This window comes from Setaria viridis, chromosome 3 (assembly GCF_005286985.2).
Source record: "Setaria viridis chromosome 3, Setaria_viridis_v4.0, whole genome shotgun sequence".
Lineage (NCBI taxonomy): Eukaryota > Viridiplantae > Streptophyta > Magnoliopsida > Poales > Poaceae > Setaria > Setaria viridis.
Window position 1 is genome coordinate 20,218,619 of NC_048265.2, and position 22,323 is coordinate 20,240,941.

Below are 22,323 nucleotides of genomic sequence, written 5' to 3' on the forward strand. Positions count from 1 at the left end.
GCACGAGGGCATAAACTCCCTGGTCAAGTAACTCCGTAGGATAGCCGATGAGCCTTCCCCACGCGCAAGTGGGTCTCCGCTTGTCGATTTTTATACCCAGCAACCTACCGAGGGGTATCTGTGGTGAAACCGCCCAAATTAAACAGGCTCAAGTGCGCTAACCATCCTCTTAGTAGTTATTCTTGTTACACGCACTTGAAACGGTGTAATTCGACAGTCCGTCGGGTCAAGCCCGATTCAACCATTAAATACATCGATCGAAACAACATGCAACAAGTCTCACACGAAGGTGAGCACAGATGATACAACACAGTATTTCAGTTTACAACTATAGAGTTCTTAATTAATTTACAAACCGAGTTCGAAGTTCATAAAAGATTACAAGCCAGAGTTCTTAAATAAAATACAGCGGAAGTCTAAACGATAAAGCGTGAATAAAGATACATGACGACATGAGTAGGCCGCTAACATGTCATCCAACATGAGACCACCTTAAGGCGAGGCCGAAGACCACTCAACCGACCACCCTTCAGGTAAATGACGGCCATCCCAAGGTTAACCGGCAACCAACTCTATCATTTCTTCACTAAGACCAGAAAGTAAATAACAAAGCAACGCTGAGTATACTAATACTCAGCAAGACTTACCCAACTATAGTATATACTTAGCCAATTCCTAGTATGAAAGGCTTTTGGCTGAGGGGATTGTTTTGCCAAAAAGCAACTAAGAGTGGATCCTTACTTTCAAGTTTTAGCATCCAAATTAAAGTTGAGCTAACCATTCTAAGTGAGCAACATTTTCAAAACTTTTTAGTGTAGAAAAATAATTGATTAGATAATAATATCAACATCATTTCACATTTCCTTTCATTCCACTTCTTACTACGATGTGACGCAGTGATCAAGGTTCTCTTAACCAAGAGCGGTGGCGAATCTATTCAATTTATTAACCTTGTAAGGTGGACCTATACATACGGCATATGCATGCTCCGTCGAGCTGCATATAGCAAACAGTTCCCTTAGAGAATGATGGCAATTGTGACCTTATGCGACCCTCAAGTGCTAATCCCCACCGGTACCTCCCCGGGTCAGCCGTGAGTTACTGACTAGCACCCAAATAGGAAATAGGACCAACTCAATCTGCAATCGTGCCCTTAGGTACTAGGTTTTACCAATTTCAACTACCTGTTACTTCCAGCATGTGTATAGTACAGTTCAAACTCGATCAGCAGGGCCACAATGAACGGACCTTAATCGACACAGGCGGAGCACAACCACAATACTAACTTCAACTTTATTTCTATCTCCGCATGGCAGGGAGCTCGCCCCTACCATCTGTGGCAAAGAGCAAAGGTATGGGAGGAGGGAGACGATGAAGGTGACGAGTGGGCCCGTGCCAAAATTTTGAAAATAACTTTCCCCTTTCAAAAGTGCAAGGTGCAGCTAGTCAAAAATCCTCCAAAAATACCCATTGGAAAGATAAAATCACCAAGAACACAATGAAACTTGAACCAACTATAGAGCTAAAAAGGAATGCATAGAATTTGAAAAGGAAAATAGTTGAAATTGAAAATTCACTAAATTTTTATCACTAGCACACATCACCCAAAAATTAGGGAAAATTTTGTAAATTCATCATTTTTCATCGAGTATTTAAATAAAATAAAAGGAGCCACATCTGTATAGCAAAAACTAAAGTTGTTTAACATAGTTGCATTTGAACCATAAATGTCAATTTAAAGGAGTTTAAATGATGCAATGACATGATGCTCATTATGCACTAATGAAGTTCTCTAATCCTAAGATTAACACCCAGGGTGTTACAGCCCTCCCCCCTTAAAAGATTCTCGTCCTGAGATTCCGGTGCAACAAAAGTTGTGTGGAAGAGTTTTCGGAATACCTTGGCTTGGAAGAAAACCTGCATATTTAGAATTTAGGAATGATCTTGTTCCCACATGGCTTCATCTTCGGTATGATTACTCCATTGAACTTTATAGAACTTGATAGTTTGATGCCTAGTGACTCGTTCCATATGGAGTAGCCCCCGAGCCTTAGGTTGAATTGAAGATTCAGGCTGAGGGTCAATAAAATCTTGAATATTCTTTCTTTCTCTTGAAAAAATCAACTTTTGGGTGTAGCTTATCAGCCCCCGAGCCTTGGAATGATTAAATAATCAATTCAAGGGTATAGCGAGCTTTAGTCTTCATGCCAGTCATCATCCGAGTAGTTTTGCGACGTCCAGCTCTCGAGCTTATGCGCCAGGTGAGCCGTAGGAGCCACATCGAGTAGTTATAGGCGCTTAGCCCCCGAACTTGGAAGATAGCTGAGCCACTAGAGGTATTCTAAGTAGTAATTGGCGCTTAGCCCCTGTGCTTGGGAGCTAGTTGAGCCACTGGAGGTACTCGGAGCGTCCTGGAGAGTCGTCGCTGAAGCTTGACCTGTAAAAAGAGATGCATACATTATGTAGCATATTTGTAGAATTTGGAACTACTTGATTTTTATTCAGTAATGAATATAATGTAAATGTTGTGTCATGCTCTTATTTCGGCTATATTTTTCCCGAGTAGTTAGCCTGTTATGTTTAGGCTCTCAGTCCATGTTTAGCCATTGCCACTGCGTGTGAGATCTTTGACTCGTGGATGCATACTGGCACTTCTGCTACAAAGATCTTTATCTTGTGTCCTAGCGTTTAGGCATGATAGAAGATTCAAATCTATCACAAATTAAGGTGTGTTCTGCTCAAGGATATTGGCGATCGCTAAGAGAAGACATTTAAAATAAGTAGTCGGCATTGCGACAAAAAGAGAGTGTGATTGTGCTTAAAGTAGTCGTTGAGACTTTTCTGCCTTTGGGCGAGAAGAGCGCGTGTTGTTGCGTATAGGATTTATGCCTCCTTAGGGTGTAGCCACTGTGAGCATCCAGCACTCAATGCACTAAACTTCATGGCAGAGCCTCCTAATTTGGTGTACCAAGCCTGTGGCGGAGCTTCCGGAACTCAGTGCATCAAACCCGTGGCGATAGCCTCCGTAATTTGGTGCACCAAGCCCATGGCTGTCGGTCAACATGCCCTAGGAATAATTGGCAAAGTGTAGCTCTGGAGGGTAATTCCCGTTGAGAGGCATACACAAATAAGTAGTCGGTGCGTTGCCCTGCATGCGGAAAACGAGCTGAAAAATAATTACAAAAGTGACTTAGCTTGATTCGTGGACGACTGTCGATGAAGCCGTATCGATTGTTGATGAAGCCGATTAGTCAGAGTCGATTCGACTAGTTGTCAACGGTGTGGAGTCAGCCTCGACTAATTTTCTAGTCGAGAGGAGTAGTCATCCTTGACTAGTTTTCTAGTCGAGACGAGTAGTCGACCATCCTCGACTAGCTTTTTAGTCGAGAAGGGTAGTCGAAGTGGACCATTTTTGACTAGTTTTCTAGTCGAGAAGAGTAGTTGACTGTCTTCGACTAGTTTTCTAGTCGAGAAGAGTAGTCGAAGTAGTCGTCCTCGACTAGTCTTCTAGTCAAGACAAGTACTCGAAGTAGTCATCGGCGACTTGATGCGGCCGGACGTCGGGGTAGCAATGCTCGCGTACATCTTCTCAATCCGCGCGTGACTTTGCCTTGATCGACGAGTTCTATGCAGCAGCCTACGGAGGAAACCGACTTGGTCTTCGACTGGAACGCGGAGCGCCTCGATTTCTATCTTGGCGTAGATTTGTCTGCTCGAAACTCCGACTCAGCGATTTGCTTCTTGTTGAGTAATTGATCTTGATGATGAGGCCCTTCAAGCTCGCCCGATGATCTCGACGATCACCCCTACCTGGCGCGCCAGATGTCGGTGTTTTATACCCGGCAACCTACCAAGGTGTATCCCGACGAACTAGATTGGTTGGTGGGGAATCATCGGACCTGGAACTTGAAGGTAAAAGCGAGGACACAAGACACAGATTTATACAGGTTCAGGCCGCCAGAGTAGTGTAATACCCTACGTCCTGTTTTGGGTATTGTATATTGCGTCCTGCGCTTGGGTTTTGTGTAGCCTGATTGTTGGCTATTGATGATGGTTCTGAGCTGCCGATTTAGGTACCCCTGATCTCCTTTACATACTCCAGGGAGCAGGATTACTAGTCGGTTACAAGGATGAGTCTTAGTAGGATTACATGGTATAAGTCCTAGTAGGATTACAAAGGAATCCTAGTAGGAGTCCGTCTTCTTCCTTCCTTGCGGGTACTGGGGACTATCCCCGACACCGCCTAGCCTCTCTCGGATGCTCATTGCGGCTCTTCACTTGGTAGAGCTTCAGCAAAACGCCGAGGGCCTCTCCTCCCTCTCACAAGCACTGGCAGCCACTCCACAAACGTGGTTGGAGGGTCTCGCAAGACTTACAAGTTTCGGATTTACAACTCTTGGTACGTGCAAGCATCGATACAAAGGAGTTGTGCAAACCTCGCCTAACACTAGGCTAAATCCTAAAGTAATGTGCTAATAGACCTAAACTAGCACTAACCAAGATCTAAGCCTTATGCTAATTGCCTCAGTCTTCTCTTTAGCACTTTGGTGGATAGAGCACTTGTGTGTATGTGAGAACCAAGCCTGTAGCTTCTCCAAGCTCTAACACCCTTGAAATGGTCGGGCAAAGGGGTATTTATAGCCTCAAGCCAAGAAACTAGCCGTTGCTCCAACGGTCACAAAAACAGTGATCACCGACTTATACTATGACCCCTCATAGCCATCACCGTATCAATCGATGATCACCGATTCATACTATATATTACGACTGTGATCACCATATCATTTGGTGTATGCATAAAAACTTCTAGAGCTGAAGTCGAGCCGAGCCGAGCCGATCACACCGATTCATACTATGATTGCGACTGTGATCACCGACTTATACTCTAATATTGCGATTGTGATCACCATATCATCCTATGATGCATGTTGACTTCAAACCAAGCCAATCACCAATTCATACTATGCTCCCTTCATGACCATCACCGTATCATCCTATGATCACCAACTTATACTCTGATATTGCGACTGTGATCACCGATTGATACTCTAATATTGCGATTGTGATGAATCTTCACTGTTTTGCTTCATTTCTTCATGTGTCTTTGTCCCAGCTTCTCTTTTACGATGTCTTGGATTGCTTTAAGGTCTTTTAGGATCTTATACGTGTCCTCTTGACCTTTGTTTTGATGTGTTTGATCACCCAAGTCTATTACCTTGCATCCATGTGATTAAACCTTGTATACTCGCAAATATTGTTAGTCCCATAGGTTAGTGTTGACATACAATCACCAAAATCACTAATGGCCTAGCTAGGACCATTTTCCTTACACAAATATTTTCCAATGTGAACTAGGTTCAGATAGAGAAAAAAATTAAAAAAAAATATTTCGAATACATCTATTTTAATACCATATTAGAATTGGATATTCATGGGTTAATGGATACGGATAACTACATTCATATTCCGCCCCTGGATGCTAGAGGTTACCTCCATTATTAAAAAAAAGGAGAGCCTTGCATTGAGCTCGTTTTTATTTATGAACACTTCACAGCTTAAAAACCTTTGATCTTCAACCTTCCATCCATCCTTGGCCAACGACTTCCACTTGACCACTTTCACCTCATCGAAGTTCAAATTTAGAAGTTTGAAAGTCAAATCTAAAACTTACTCCCTCTTCAAATATAAGACATTGAACCATTCAAAATATATCCTTAATATAAGGTACTCTAGTCATCCTTGCACCATTCTCTAGTCTCCACTAATTCATTTAATTCTCCTATAATGCCATGCAAAAGTTGCCGTTTAATTGGATCCGGACACTATGGCCAATCTTAGTGGGAGTTTTATAGATAGTTTCATCGGCATTAATTTCTATGCCACATCAGCATTTTTCTGATTTGGCAAGATCTTTATGAGGAGAGATGGGATGGAGTTTCATGAAATAAGAGAGGAGTTTCATCCCCATGAAACCCAGCAGGCACAATTACCAAGTTTGCAGTCTTAGTAATAGTGCAATGAAACTGTGTATTGAGACTGGCCTAAGAGGGCACCAATAATCAAGGCAATCACAACATCTCACATGTATAATGAAGGGGGTAGGTTAATATTTTCATTACCCACTTAATGTGTCCCCTAATCTCTTTAATACCAATATTTGAGGACTACTCCCTCTGTTTATTTTTATAAGGCGTGATATGATATGGCACGGTCTTTCAAATTACACTTTGATCATTAATTTATTTTATATTATATTGTTTATGGTTATAAAATTATAACAATTGGAGAGTACATTTTATTACAAATCCAACCAATTCAAGTTTACATCATAAAAATAAAAATTCATTAGTTAAATTATTGGTCAAAGATAACAAAGTTTGAATCTTGATATGCGCCTACGCCTTATAAAGATAAATGGAGGGAGTACATCTCACATGTAGACTCTATATGATTTTCATTACCCACTTAATCTGTTCCAAAATCTCACATGGATAACATAAATGGATGGGACCATGGCAGTTAGAGGTGAAAAATGGTAAGGGTGTCCGTATTATAACTATTTGCAAATACAGTAACAACCATACAAACTCGTTTCCTAATTATGGAAATAGACACATCCAAAATCGGTTTCTTCTTTTTTCGAAATACAGTACAGATGCATACGCTTACATATACGCGTAGGGCCGAGTCGAGAATTCGAACCCAGTGAGAATGTTCTACCACAAGAAACCTTTACAAGCTGAGCCTGAGTTTCTAAAATTTGTATATGTATACTACCTGTATAGGTTATATGAATATTTAGAAATACTTTTATAAAATATAGATGTGAGTAAAGTAAAGCGACCATATTTTCCTTGTTCTCTCACACTCATTTCTTTTGACTTGCACATTCTTCTATATTTGGTATGGTATAGCATACACTGTAGGGACAAATGAAACCTTTTCATATCTTTGAGTGCATGGGTATCCATTTGTCAATCACTAAAGCATTGTCAAAAATCGTCTAGTCTTAGCAAAAGCGACATTCAGGTAGATGATCATCATCTAGAAATAAGATTCCCTATGATTATTTTCTTTTGTAATCTCGAGTCGGATATTTTTCTATTTTTCTATTTGTAGCTAAAGTTATAGGACTTGCCTACAATTAGAATAATATATTCAAAATTGAATCTAGGAGTAGTAGCATTCGAGGATATTCATATTCGCGTTAAAATATAGGTACCAATATGGAAAGTAGACTTAGACTATTCTGCCCATTTCTGCCCCTAGTTTCAACCCATTGCAGCAAGCTTTTCAACGATATCACACTCACCAAGTCGAGGAATTCATTCTTTTTTGTAACCGTTTCTCTTCTGGCACCATATTTGAGGGCTCTTGGGTGTGTTAAGCACAACTTTGTGGAAACATGGTGACGACACTATTAGCACAAGCCCTGGTACCGTTGTAGTCAATGCCAATGCAACATTTTCCATCATGCCAGATCATACAAAAAACTGCAGGAATTTCTATGAAACTCATGTCCATTTGTGTGCAATGCGACAAAGACAAAGGGACGGCGCATGATTTGGACAGTGAACATGTCTTTTCGAAGCGCACACGATTACGAACAAATTCCCAAACATTATATTCCTTTAAGCATATAATGTGTGTACAGAGTTTTTGTAAAGTTTAGAAAGAAAAAAAAAGCTCTTAGTTTTACTTTTACATACACGGCTCGTCTCTTCTGAAGCCCAGTTTATCCGCTGATTCACTGAAGGCTGAAGCCCCTCATCAAAACCTCAATCATGCGATCCTGCTGCGTATATAAGACGAAGTCCAGCTGTTTGTTTCCCCCATTTGGTGGCGACCACGAACTAAACGTTTTAGGTCCACGGACCTACGATCCTTTGTCTCAAGTTAATAAATGAGGCGGATTAGCCTAACATGGCTGACGCTCGCGGCGCTCTGCCGGTAACTCGCCGCCGCCTTGGCTACCACGGCAGCAGCACGGCTGTCTGTTTGGTGGGGCGTCCCGGTCCCGTGTCAGGCCAAGCGAATCCCCCCCCCCCCCCCCCCCCCCCCCCCCCCCCCCCAGCGATTCCATGCCACTTCGCCGTCGTGCTCCCGGCGCGTCGGGGCGGATCGGGCGGACGGCTGGCGTCGGTCCGCGCGCGGCGGGAGCCTTGCGATTTCTGGGCGTCGCCGTGTGGGCAAGTGTGGCCGTGGTCCGTGAATGGGGTGGGGGGGCGTGCGACGCGGAACGAGACGGAGCACGACGTTTTTTGATGGGTGCGCGCGGCCGCCGGGGGCGGGGAGCTGTGATGGGCCAAATGATTGTGTCTCGCTGCTAATCCGCACTTGCGCAGCACGCTGGATATACACTGTATTTCGTTGACTTGGTTCCGAAACAGTGAGGTTACCCTTACAATACAATCATGACTCGTTTTAAAATGAGCTTACCTCGCTGTTACCGTCACGACTCGGGATCAATAACATACAAAGTATGATTTATTAGTGTGGAAGCAAATATTGGATCTAGTTCACAGAATTTGGATAAAATCGTACTGTACTTGGACTTCGCAAAAATGATTTAGTGCAAAAAAAAAGGCATGGAAATCGACTCGCATTGAGATTTTCCTCTAAAATTTCGGCAGCAAATTCTTAGATTCTTTTTTTTTTGTTTGTTTGGTGTCATCAAGTTAAGGCTTCGCATGGCATGAACTTGGTTACTCACTTGAAATCCCCATTTTTTTCAGAAGACACTAAGAAATATCTCAAATCTGGTATATATTAAGGAAAATGAGACACCATTGAAGCATTTTTTAAAAAGAAAAAACCTATAAAAATTACAAAGAGATCAACTAAGGTCATCTTCTCTGTTCGAAAACATACTTCTCACCAGAGATTCAAGCGCACACTGTAGATATAGCAGATGTAGTTTTTGCCTGCAATTGTTGATTTTAATATCCACTTGCCGCTGGCAGTAAGAATGTAAGATCTTGCAATTACAAGTAGTTACCCGATATAGAGGCCAATGAGTGGTGATAAAATAAATAGAAATACAGAGCCTGTGACAAAATAAGTAGAAATACAGAGGCCCATGCGGTCCGTAACCATTTCAAGCTACATGGGCCGGCCTAGTCACATGTAATGGTTCTATCGATATCGGAGCTGGACTGTTTGGTTGGATCACTGGTTGCAGTTCCTTTTCGCTCCAATTTCATCAGTCTCGCCGTGATCCTCCGACAGTTTGTGCTGTCACCGTCCTATGTTCAGACCCCGGTGCTGGCGTGCTTCAGATGACCAGATCACCGGACTGACCGGAGGCTTGTCGCTCAGTTTGGCACTCCAGGCTTGTTGGATGAGCATACAAAACAAATGAAAAAAAAACTACAATTGGCGCAATAATTTGCTCGGGAAAAATCCTTAAGTACCTGTCAGCTACATGCAGAAAACAAGCACACCAGCTGTGTTACCCAAAGGAAGAAGGATTACAGAAGCTTTGACTGATAGTTACTTGGTAGTAGCGTCTCCATGGATCATGTGGCCTGAACCTGAAGGACTACAAGTGCTTTCGGTCTGTAACTGTTCAGGCCTCAGAATCTTAACAGTCTTAGGAGTAACTCCTATGGAGCTCTCAACTAAATATACTAAAATGCGTCGTTTTGGTGCAGGATATGAGGCTAACTACAAGCATTAGGCTGCTGGAATACAAAATTGGATGATCTCAATTGTAGTAGATTATATTGAAATTAAACCATATCAGTAAATATGGAGAGAAAAGGATGGAGTTTTGTCCCACTACAAATTTGGCCACAGATGAAACACGGCAATGATTACAGCATGCCTTGATCTTGACAGTGAGATTCTATGGCCTACGCAAGAATGATTTCATTCCAGAAGATTGAGATCTCACTCCAGTCATTAAGTGGGACAAAGATTCTGTTTCTCTCCATATATGTGAATCTTTCAAATTTATCTTACGTACCTTGACACTATCTGGCAGACGGCACATCGATAGCATAGCTCCTTTCAAACTGCAATAAAATCCATTGGGTGGCATATTTACAATTACGGAGAGATCAGATCAGACAACTTTTAAATGACAAGAGGAGGATTTCAGCTCAGCTGAGCAGTACAAAATAAAATCACAGTTTCAAGATCAACAATAAGTCCATTCCAGTCATAAGCATATGATTCACAGAATGGCGTGGGAATTGGCAGGTCACATATGCTACATCAATTACAACTGAGAACATCACAATGTCCATGCTCCTTGATGATAAATTGCAAAATCATAACAGTCAACATGGCCCCAAAAATGGACATTTGCCTCAGTATGAATGGAACAAGGTTAGAATTACAACATGCCATGATCTTAACAATGGCATTGTATAGCCTAATTGCCTAACACATAAGCATGATTTCATTCTAGAGAGCTGAGCTTCTGGCTTTAGTCATTCAGTGTGACAAAAGTTCAAACTCCCGATCCCCAAATCCTTGAAATTTAATCTTACCCTCAAATGCCTTAACAACATCAGGCACATCCTTAGCATACCTCCACACAAACCTCGCCGAGAAGACCTTCAAATTGCTGAGCAATGCCGGCATCAAATTCAGTTTCCGCTCAATTTTGCCCTCCCTCATCAAAACGCTCAGGACGGCACACCTTGGCATGATGTTCTTCTCCAAGCTCAACGACAGAATCATTGGCTGCGCCATAACATCACCTATCCCAACCTTCAGCACGTCCAGGTAAAACCTGATCTTCTTCTTTACGCTCTCGTCAGAGACGAGCAGTATGGTGGGCTGCGTCTTGAACGCCCTGAGCAGGTCAGCCTCGCACACCCCGAAGCTCCGGTACAGCGCCACCTTGCGGACCCACGTCTCCCTCTTGAGGATAGAAATCACGCGGAAGCCGTAGAGGAAGCCCGTGTCCGTGACGCGCAGGCCGAGGTCCTGAAGGTCATCAAATGCCTCAGCGATGCGGTCGACGGGTACCATGAGCACGCCCAAGTGGATGAGGAGGAGCTTGGCAATGGACTCCTCGGGGAGGCCGTGGCGGCGGAACGCCTCCACGGCGGGGCGCATGCTGTTGTCGAGGTCGGCCAAGAGCGCGCGGGGCACGCGGTAGACTGCCGTGCGGACACACTCGTCAGAGCCGAGGATGCTTCGGAGGAACTCGATGCAGGGGGCGAGGTGGTTGTCCAGGCTGCGCGCCAGGATGTGGGGCTCGGCGGCGAGGAAGCGGGGCTGGAAGCCGAGCGAGAGGAAGAAGTCGAGCTTGGGCCGGATGATGCGGTCGGCATCGAAGTTGAGGAGCACCGGATCCTGGCGCACCGTGCGGGTGATTTCCGCCTCGGAGAAGCCGTATTCACGGAGGACGGCCCGGACGGCGTCGGCGCGGTTCGTGTCCCGGATGCGGACGTTGCGGGCGGCGGCGGCGGCGGGGGAGAGGCCGCAGGAGACCAGGTAGGAGACCGTGGCGGGGCAGGGCTCGGGGCCCGCCGCGACGGCGGTTGAGTAGTAGCCGTGGGAGAGGAGGACGGCGACGGGGCTAGAATGGATGGGGTTCTTGCCGCCGCCGCCTCCGGCGAGGACTGGGGCAAGGGGGATGGCGAGCCGCCGCCGGCATATGGAAGCGAGCATGCTGGAGGTGGAGGTGGACGGCGAGGATCCAGTGTTGACTTGTGTAGCTGTTGTTTTTCGAGGGTTTTAGTTTGCTATACGGGCCGCAGCTCAACGAAGCCCCGCAGCTTAGCCCACGTCAGCCCAACTGCGCCCCAGCGCTGCCTGGGACATGGTCCTCTCAGCGCAAAGCGATGGCCGATGGCCCACTTACCCAGTCCTCCGTCACGCACAAAGACACTGACACTTGACATGTGATTATTTTGCTTGAGTAAAAATATACAAGCAAAATAACCACAAAACTCAATGTATCATTTGCAGTACTTAGTCTATCAATGGAAATTTCAGCAAAGCAACGTATACATGGTTCTGTCACTTAGCCTAAATGGAAATTTCAATAAAGCAACGCATACATGATGCCGTCTATCCCAGACAAACATATATCTATCCAGTTTCCAGAGAGTTTCAATATACAGCACCTCTAAATTAATGTTGTCACGACTTTGGAGCTTTTGGGAAATGAAGCTTAACAACCATTGGGAGTTCTAAGAGCTGCACTTTGGACCTCCCCAATAATACAGTCTTCAGCTTCTCATCACAGTTCACAATATTCTTATTCGTTGGGTCCTGCAAAAATCAGGATAGTTACCATCTAAAAATAAAATAAAATTAAAACAACAACAACAACAATAATAAAGTATAGCAGTAACGTAAGGGGAAACCGTGTTTCTGTAACAAAACAGTTCTTTGTTTTGAGTGGCAGATAGAAGGCCTCGATGTAGTGGCAGAAGCTTCTTGTTCTTTCCTTCAATTTGCTTATTTACTGATTAGCTTGGTTGTGACCCCAGTGGATTGCAGTAATTGACAGTTAATTGTTACTAATGTTTTCCCATAAAATGAACCAAGGTTTTCTTTCTTTCTATTAAATGAGTTTCATGCTGAGAGAATGAGTTTCAGAATTATTATTTATGCGTTATCTGCATGGACATGCAGGCAGGAAGGTACCAAGAATGAGTTGCTTGTCAGTTTTTCCTCACACCAGTCTAGCCAGCGCAAACCATTGGAAACACAAACAGTTTGGTCATGAGGATGAACTGGTATTCTGACATACAAACGAGCTCACTAACATATAACATTTGACACGTGGGGAAAAGTCGCACCTAATAAAGGATTTCTGAAAATGAAAGACCAAAATAGTGGTAAAATGAAAACAGGCGCGCCAAAATAAAGTTCCCATTCTTGTTAAAAATTGACAAAATCACATATGGACAATTACCAATAAAATGATAGAAAAGTAGACCCAAATTTCCTGATCCTACAGAGCATAAAAGACCATTTCAAACTGAAAAGCACTGCACTGTCATTTATTCACACACAATCTAAATAGACATGTTGTGAATGCTTTTTTAGAAAGAAATACATGTGTGGGAAGAATAAGCCGTCGGCCTCAGCATCCACAACATCCTGAGCACGCAAAGCTATCGTTTGATTGGATTAGTTTGAGTTGATGCTTTGCTAGCTACTTGTTAAGAGATTTGGTTTGTGTTTTGTTTGTTGTTAGCAAGTGTTGTTAGGGCCATCTCTATATGAAGAGCATGGCAGAACATTTGAAATTAAGCATGGAATTATCTAGCCACATAAACCAGCTGTTCAGAACCTCTCACAAGGGAGAGCATGCCATCAACTCCTTGATGAACCCCTCACTAATAATTGTCGAAAGGTGGGGCATTAGAAACAAGGAAATCATTAGGTGGTATAGAAGAATTACATGGCATGTTTCTGGGTGTAAACAGGTATAAAGGAATCGACATAGGCACATAACTATTTCTTAGCTCCAAATTAAATCAAAGTGGTGACCATAACTGTGCCACCCCCATTGTCAGCTTATGTGGAGGATTTGGAAACAGATAGAATGGCAGGCAATATCAAGGGAGCGAAATTGTCCCACGATGAAGTTACACTCCACAATCCAAACGTTAATGATTATTTATCATCTTAACAAAGTTTAGACCATCATCTGAAGCTATACATATACATATGACCATTTATTATGCATCTTTACACATGTAATGGCAAAGTTGACAAAGTCCTTAATTAGAATTATTGACATTATTTGCGGCCGCACTGATCAATTCCTAGATCATAATGTGCACACTTCAGCAAAGATTAAGGACCATGACATACTTTTTCAGATAATAATAATAATATTCTGAACTCTCATACCGTAAATCTGATAGCACAAAACAAAATGTTGGCCAGCACCAGCTGCCATTCTGCTGTTTTCCCATTAGCCTAAACCAGCGTTCTATCAAAGATCTGTGCAAACTAACTCTGGAGAACGAGCAACCAAATCCTGCCGGCTGCCGCAATAAATAACGAGCTCAACCAACACCGAGCACCAACCGTTGCGACTAATTACTGTTTTCTTCGCAAGAATACATGGCAAGTAGTACCTGTAGGTTGTGTTCCTTGATGTGAGACCATACGCGGAGGAAGAAGGAGAGCTGGGACATCTGGGACCGGCCACCGGCGAACTCCCGCAGCGCAGTCGGCAGGTTGACCAGGTCCACCAGCCTCGCAACCTTCTTGGGGCACTCGGCCACCGCTCGCTGCAGCACCATCTTACGCCCTTTCACTCTGACGAGGCGACTCGATTCGGAGGAGAGTGAGCTGCAGCGATGCTGCTATGGCCGCGGTTCGTGTCGCGGATACGGACGTTGCGGGCGGCGGCGGCGGCGGCGGCGGGGGCGGGGGAGAGGCCGCAGGAGACCGTGGCGGGGCAGGGCTCGGGGTCGGGGGCCGCCGCGACGGCGGTTGAGTAGTAGCCGTGGGAGAGGAGGACAGCGACGGGGCTAGAATGGATGGGGTTCTTGCCGCCGCCGCCTCCGGCGAGGATTGGGGCAAGGGGGATGGCGAGCCGCCGCTGGCAGATGGAAGCGAGGATCCAGTGTTGACTTGAGTTCAGGAATCAGGGAGGCTTGTTGTTACAGGGGCCGACAACGGGCAGCTCGAAGAAGCAGCCCCCGCAGCTTAGCCCACGTCAGCCCAAATGTGCCCCAGCGCTGCCTGGGCCATGGTCTTCAGCCCGCCCCGTCTTCCGTAGCAAAGCGATGGCCGATGGCCCACTTACCCAGTCCTTCGGCACGAAGACACTGACACGTGTATGTGCGATGTTGTAGCATGAAAATTAGTTTTTTTTAATCAAATATACGCAGGAGAACCGAATGTTTAGTTTCTCACATAATATTTACCTAATATCATGCCAACATTGCAAAAGGATTACTCAGTACTCATTGTATAAAATGTATACATGTATGAAATTGTTGTACAGGTAAATGGACTTACAATTTTGAGATTGCTCAGGTTTCAAAACTCTTACATTTTTTTTCACAAGTAGATATGTCAAAAAATGAAAAAAAAAATAATTGAAAAGTCTTTGGTATGTTTTAATTAATCCGTACTACCCTATAAGATTACTAAACTTGGTGATTTTGTCCCTTCTATCTTATGACGTTCGTGCGTGTTGACACCTGTCTGTGAGAGGGAGCACTGCTAGAACTACAGTAGTCCATGCTAGCCGTTCGATACCGCAGCTTCGCAGCATGGTTGTTCGATCTTTACCGCTCCTGCACCGTTATCCAGTGACCGTGTGCATGCGTCAGTACCCAATCCACCTCCTCTCGCTGCATCCCAGTAACCCCTTCGGCGTGGCCGACGCGTGTCGTGCCCGCACCATTCCTCCCTCTCCCATCTATTGGCCGGCAATGCCCTGCTGCCGAGCACCGCTGAGGATTCATCCCGCTTTCGTCCGACCACCACCGACCTCCGACCACAGCGGCTGGCTGTCGCCCCTGGGATGGTGCTCAATTACTTCCTCACTTCTCTTTGCCACGCAGTTCCTCACTTCACCCCTGGAATCGAAATCAGTTCGATACCAGCACGCGATTACGGACTCCAGCCGAAAAACTATAGCTGGGTTCCTTCCTCCGTCAGTACCACTCTGACTACGGGATTAAGAAAACATCCAAGTACCCACAGCAAATACTCTATTTAAGAAATCCTATTATGCAAAACGGCATATACGTACAAATTTGTACGAGCCTGACATTAATAACAAGTTCTACAATTAACGGGCCAATTGAAATCTTTCCATGATATAGATTGCATCTCCCACGCGCGTTGCGCGGGGTTTTATATTACTCCTTCCGTTCCAAATTATAAATCATGCCAACTTTTTTGAAGAGTCAAACTATTTTATGTTTGATCAAAATTATAAAGAGGATCACAAATAGATATACTATGAAACTATATTTAATAAAAAACTAATGATATCATGAATGAGTACTTTATTGTATAAATTTGATTAAATTTGAGATATTTTAACTTTTAAAAAAGTTGGAACAACTCGTAATTCGGTACGAAAGGAGGGAGTAGTTTTTAATGTTTGTGTAGCAGAAACGGGCCTGGATCTATAGCTTATTGTCGTTGATCTCAACTGCGGACTGCCTCGAACTCTTGAAGTTGAAGCCAGTAGTACAAGCCAAGAACAAGAACCTTTTTTCTTGGCTTTCTTTGGCACGGCCTCGCACTTACAAAAAGTCAAAAACGAAAGGCCCCAGCTTCGTGCTAGTCAACGCTCTGCTCCTCCTCCATCCGAGCCATTCCCCCCGGTCCCAACTCCGAAGAGCCGCAGGGGAAATGGCCGCCCTCTTCTCCGCCCTCCTCCTCGCCGCTCTCCTCGCGGCCGCCCAATACGTGCTCCGCCTGCTCCACTCCTTCCTCTGGGTCCCGCTCCGCCTGGAGCGCCGCTTCCGGCGGCAGGGCATCAGGTGGCCACCGCGCAGCCTGCTCTCCGGCAACGCGGCCGACTACCGCAACCTTATGGCCGCCGCCAGGTCCGCTCCCCTCGCCTCCTTCCGCCACGACGGCGTCGTCTCCCGCGCCACGCCGCAGTACAGCGTCTGGCCGGCGCGGTACGGCCGGCCGTTCGTGTACTGGTTCGGGCCCCGCCCGCGGCTGGTGATCTCCGACCCGGAGCTCGTGAAGGCCGCTTTAACCGACTCCACGGGGGCCTTTGATAAGGCGGGCTCCGGTGGCAACAACCCGCTCGCCAGGCAGCTCATCGGCGAGGGCCTCGTGGGGCTCTCCGGGGAGACGTGGGCACGACACCGCCGCGTGATTGCACCGGCGTTCAACATGGAGAGGGTGAAGGTGAGAGGCGTTTCTTTAGTTAACTTGACTTGAGACATGAAAAGTGGTGATATATCTGATATAATACACCTGCTAGCAATTTTTATCTATCTCAACAATTATAGCCAATAGGGTTACTGGCCACAGGATTCACATGTGTACATCTTGGTAAAATCTTGTGCTAATGTTAAACTTAAGTTGTTAGTCGTGTCGTATGCGAGACCAGCATTATTTTAACTCTCATTTATGGAAGGTCTAGGTTTGTTTTTGTTGATAAAGACAATATACAGACTTTCAGTCAATTCTGCTGAAAACGTTACTCCCCAATAACAGTGACCCTAATGCTCCTTTGATGTGACAAGTGAGGAACTTAGCTTGATTTTTAATGATTATACAAGAAGAAACTTATATGGATTGGTTAAAGATCCAATTGTTGCATGACAAGTTATAACAATGTACAGTTATTACAGCATATCCAAGCTGCCTCAAGCGATGTCTTTGGTCAATGTTTCGTCTCTCTCATCAATGTTTCTTCTTTCTTATCAGCATGGGTACACATTTTGTGCTGCAGGCAACTAAACTTAATATTTTCCTTTGTAGGCTTGGATACCAGAAATAGCAGCTACCATCTCATCTGTGCTGGGCAAATGGGAGGCTCAAGGTGAAAGCCGAACTGAGTTTGAGATCGATGTCCATAAAGGATTCCACACTTTGAGTGCAGATGTCATTTCCTGTGTGGCATTTGGAAGTAGCTACGAGGAGGGAAAACGAATTTTTCAATTGCAAGAGGAACAGATGAAACTTGCTCTTCTTGCAATGAGGACTGTTTATGTTCCTGGCTTCAGGTAAGATGCCTCTTTCCATTGCTTTCTTGGGACCCATGCTCTTGAAATGGCACGGCCGCTTTATAGATACATCATACATCATTATATGAGCTTTTCCCCATAGGTTTGTACCAACGAAAAAGAACAGAACAAGGCAGAAGTTAAACACAGAAATCCAATGTTCCTTGCGCAAATTGATTGAAATCAATGGTAGGAAGTGTGAGGATTCCAAAAATTTGCTTGGGTTAATGCTGTCAGCTAGCAAAGCAGGGAGCGAATTTAAAATGGGAATCGACGAGATAATTCATGAGTGCAAGACATTTTACTTTGCTGGGAAGGAAACAACCGCTAACTTGTTGACATGGGCAGCACTTCTTCTTGCATTGCATCAAGAGTGGCAAGATAAGGCCCGTGAAGAAGTACTTAAAGTGTGTGGAAAGTATGAGCACCCTAATGCAGATAACCTGAGCAATCTCAAAATTGTGAGTTTTTCTATTTAATTTATACATCTTTTAGTTCTTGTGAGATTACTATATTTATAATACTATCTTTTCGCTTGAATAATGTAATGAGTAACGCTTTTGCTATGTTGTCATGGGAACAGATAACTATGGTGTTAAAAGAAACCCTCAGGCTGTATCCTCCAGCTGTCTTCATCAATAGGACTGCCACTAAGGATATCAAGCTTGGTAAACTAGACATCCCGGGTGGCACACGATTTGACTTCCCTATTATCGACATTCACCATGACCATGATGTTTGGGGCAACGATGCAGACGAGTTTAATCCATTAAGGTTTGCAGATGGCAAGAGCTATCATCTTGGTGCTTACTTGCCCTTTGGGATCGGTCCTACAATCTGCGTTGGCCAAAATCTTGCAATGGTTGAGGCCAAGGTGGCACTTGCAATGACCCTTCAACGGTTTGCGTTTACCGTCTCGCCATCCTATGTTCATGCACCAATGATGTTGTTCACCCTCCAACCCCAGTATGGTGCTCAAGTTCTTGTCCAGAAGATGTGAGCCTTCTTTTTGATATAGCTAATACGGGCATAAGGCTCCGGTATCTTTGTGAGCAGCCTGAAGGTGCCATGAGCCCTCTACTTGTTTCAATCCAGTTCTTGAAAGACTCTTATAGAAAATAGACTTGTTCTGTACAGTAATAATTTGCTAAAGGCTACAAACACTTGATACTAAAAGAGCGTTTGTATCGTACAAAGACCGTCTATAATCTGCATGAATGTACCACAAATAGGATTCTGTAACTTGAGAACTCCTTACAATGTTCTCTTTTTGAAAGAGGATTGTGTGCTTGGGTTTGTTGAAATTCTTGCGTAAGGCTTCTGATTGTTCTCTTACTTTGTAATTGTAGAATTGTGAATGATCAGATCGAATAAAATCCCAATGTTGTTCATTCCTGGCCAAATTTCTGGAGGAAATATTGGGCGCCAACTAGTTGCTGTCAATTTTTTAGAGCAAATTAACCGACAACGTAGAAGGAGAGGCAAGGAACTTCGATCAAGAAGCAGCGGGATGTCTAAAGTTTTTCCTTTAATCAGATCGAATTAACCACATCACATGAAAATGGCATCTCTCCCTGTAGCATGTTTAGGTCCCTGTATCTCTGACGACCACGAGCCACCGCTCCTCGCCTCCCTTTGTCCTTCACAAAAACATCAGGCAAAGGGAGGCGTTTGGAAGCCGGCACCACGCGGCACGGCCGGACAACACCGTCGGAGAGAGAAACAGGGCTGCAAACCGAAAACGAATCGATGGAAGAGACACCACGCATCTGAATCTTGCGCGTGCGTACGTGTTGCTGGGCTCATGGACAGCCATGGCTGCTCTCTCCTTTACTCTCTTTACAATCTGCCTGGTCTTACGTCAATGGAGGCCCAGCAGCCGCCGAAGCTCCCGCGTGGCGGCGTCGTCCACGCCCGGCGCCGCGTCAGCGGCCGTCCTGGGGGTGAACCGCGGCAGCGGCAGCGCCCGCGGCGACGGCGACATGGCGCCGAACGCCGGGCCGGCGTACGCGTCCGCGGCCGCGGCGGCCACCTTGGTCCGGACCTGCCTCGGCGCCGTCGCGGCCGCCGCCGCCGTCGCGGGGCCCCGCGCGATGTCGCCGCGCGCGCCGTGGCGCTGGCCCTGGTGGTGGCGCGCCGCCACCGCCCTCCTCCCGGCGGGGCCGGGGCGCAGCGGCCGCCTGGCGCGGGCGAGGCAGTCGTGCGGGCGGAGCACCTCCGCTGTCCCCATGGCGCCGATGCGTGTGCGCGTGGTGTGTGTGGGAGGAGGAGGAGGGGGGCGCTTCGTCGGAGGGAAGCGTGGGGAGGCTTCCACACCCCCTCTCTCCCGGCGCCGGTCGTGCCTAAACGGTTGCTTCTATACGTTGATCGCCTCCGTGCGTTTCCTCCGTCGTCGCTTTAAAGGCCGGCGGGTCCGCGGGTGCCCGCCTCCTGCCGGGGTGGCGGGGGTGCCTTGTTGGCTCGCCGCGGAAACGGACGAAGGCGCGGAGAGCGCGCGCGCACGCGCAACGCTCGTTCATTCGCCCGTTTCACGGCGATCACACGCGCGCAAGGAGAGGAGAAACCACGCGCGGCCGCGCGGGATTGGGCCTCTTCTCGTCTTCTGTCTGCCAAAGCTTCCGCGGCGACGGCGGCCCACCAGGCCGGGTTGGGTTGTCGCAGACAGAACTGGAACTTTCTTGAATTTTTTTTATATTTTTTATTTATGTACTAATAAATATATTAGTACATAAGGAACGGACTCTCGGAGATTTTTCTATCCTTCTTCAGATGCAAAAGGGTATTTTTAGAAAGGATATTTTCTATTGTGATTTTTCAGAAGGAAAGCACCCTTAGCTAAACCATTATTCGGCATGATTGGTACTCTACGGTGTACACACAGATGACTAATCAAATCAGACCAGCTACGGGTTTTTTTTCAATTCCTACAGTTATATTCTTCATACAATTTACATGGTTGATTTAGAACAAAACAAATTGTTTGTTCGAAGGTGGCAACAGCATCTAACCACAGCACTTTGCAGCTAGCACATCCCAACAACTGCAAAAGTAGCAGTCGGCAAGTGCATGGAGTAGCAGCACTGAGCCACTGACCACTAAGGAGCAGCAAGTAGAGCTAACACCACCATGCAGCACAGCAGCATGGTGAGCTAACACTTGTAGCACGTACGAAGGAAAGCAAATCACATATCAACACATAGGGCAAGCGTCAGACCTGTTGGGCAGGCCGCGCTCGACCAGGGATGCCATGCGACGACGTGGCAGCAAGGCCCAAGAAAAGGAAGATGTGCGTGGCTGTGACGCCCTCTCGTTGCTACCGCGCCAGCACACAGCGTACGTGTAGGCAGCTGGGCGACGGCGCACAGGAGGGTAGGAACCACGCGCAGGAACAGAACGGTGATAGGAAGGCGACATCTATGTTTTTTTCAATGCGTACAGGGGCCACGCGCTCTGGCTTTCTAGTGATGCTCCTTGGCGTGCCCGCTAACGTGTAACACCCGTGTTTTACCATGCATACAAATCACTAAAAATTTGAACTTTTTATAGAAAACGCGTAGAAATAGGCAACATCCCGATAGGAACATCTCTCTTGCATATTTGTGTGTTGAACTAAAATGGTGATACAAAAATTTCCAATCCCAAACTCATCCCAAAAGGAAAACCCTTTCCTTTTCCAAAACCCCTTAGGCCGAAACCCTTCCTTCTCTCCATCCAGCCCACAATCCCGTAGCCCACCAACAGCCCACACCCACTCCACTCTCCTTCTCTCACTGACAGGCGGGCCCGTCCTGTTAGCCACCCTTCTCCCTCCCCCGTCTTCTTCCTCCCGCGCCTCCGCGTGCGCCCATATCGCCTTGCCGGCACCGCCGTCGCGTCCCATCGCGGAGGAGAAGCTTCCCGAGCGCCGCACGTGTTCCGCGCGAAGGCGCGCCGACCCATCCCATCCTCAGCCCGAGCCGTCCCTTCCTCTTCCTCCCATCACCTCCCCATCTCTTCGAGCTCAGGGAATGGCCGCCGCCTGCCGCCCCGGATTCTCGCCGGAACTGAGGATGAAGAGCTCCGCACCGCCTTTAATTGAGTCCTTCAAGAACTTCCGTGATGAAGAAGGATTCAATCTTGATACGACTCCATGGCCATGGGCCATACGTTCCCAAGCTACTTCTTGTGGTCATTCCGAAGCCCCCAACGACGTCGTCGTCTTCAAGTGAGTCACGCAGATCGTGGCAGACAGCCCTCCGGCGTCCAAATCTGAGCATTTGGCCTTACTGCTATGCAAGACAACGACCACAGGCGAGGCCAGGAAACCACGTTGGCGTGAATCCACAACCACAAGGACCAATTCGTTCATCGCGTGCAAGTACCGAATGGATCAACGCTACCGTTTGCCGCCGCTACGATGATCTCTCGCCACCCGCTCCGCTCGGCTCTCCCGGGATTCGCTTTCCTTCGACGCTCAAGATGACGGCCATGAGGGGCAGGATGGCGTCGCGATAAGCTGATAAGGCAGCCTGTGCTCCCACACTCTTTCGTCTTGTGCATGTTGGATGGTTCCTCGCCCTGACAGAGCTCGCCCTTTTTCTTTCCTTCTTCATGGTGCTCGGAATTTGCCTGATCTAGCTATTGGACTGCGTGTGTGCATGCTATTGGAGTCAATCGCCTTGGCGTGCGTGCAGGGCCGTAC

The 22,323-nt window shown here is 46.4% G+C and overlaps 3 protein-coding genes across 3 annotated transcripts; 1 reads left to right on the top strand and 2 right to left on the bottom strand.

Annotated features, from left to right (window-relative positions):
- Positions 1-10,133: 10,133 nt before the first annotated feature.
- LOC117850504 (transcription termination factor MTERF8, chloroplastic) lies at positions 10,134-11,801 on the bottom strand. Its single transcript, XM_034732334.2, has one exon. The coding sequence runs from the start codon at positions 11,626-11,628 to the stop codon at positions 10,441-10,443; it is 1,188 nt and encodes a 395-aa protein (XP_034588225.1). The 5' UTR covers positions 11,629-11,801; the 3' UTR covers positions 10,134-10,440.
- Positions 11,802-11,931: 130 nt separating this feature from the next.
- Positions 11,932-14,366, bottom strand: LOC117850505 (upstream activation factor subunit UAF30). Its single transcript, XM_034732335.2, has 2 exons — positions 14,061-14,366; positions 11,932-12,234 (listed from the first exon to the last, which is right to left on the bottom strand). The coding sequence occupies exons 1-2, from the start codon at positions 14,226-14,228 to the stop codon at positions 12,103-12,105; spliced, it is 300 nt and encodes a 99-aa protein (XP_034588226.1). The 5' UTR covers positions 14,229-14,366; the 3' UTR covers positions 11,932-12,102.
- A 1,844-nt stretch (positions 14,367-16,210) lies between these two features.
- Positions 16,211-19,033, top strand: LOC117847371 (cytochrome P450 734A1). The gene is made up of 4 exons (XM_034728573.2): positions 16,211-16,818; positions 17,398-17,642; positions 17,746-18,103; positions 18,226-19,033. The coding sequence occupies exons 1-4, from the start codon at positions 16,306-16,308 to the stop codon at positions 18,640-18,642; spliced, it is 1,533 nt and encodes a 510-aa protein (XP_034584464.1). The 5' UTR covers positions 16,211-16,305; the 3' UTR covers positions 18,643-19,033.
- The last annotated feature ends 3,290 nt before the right edge of the window (positions 19,034-22,323 follow it).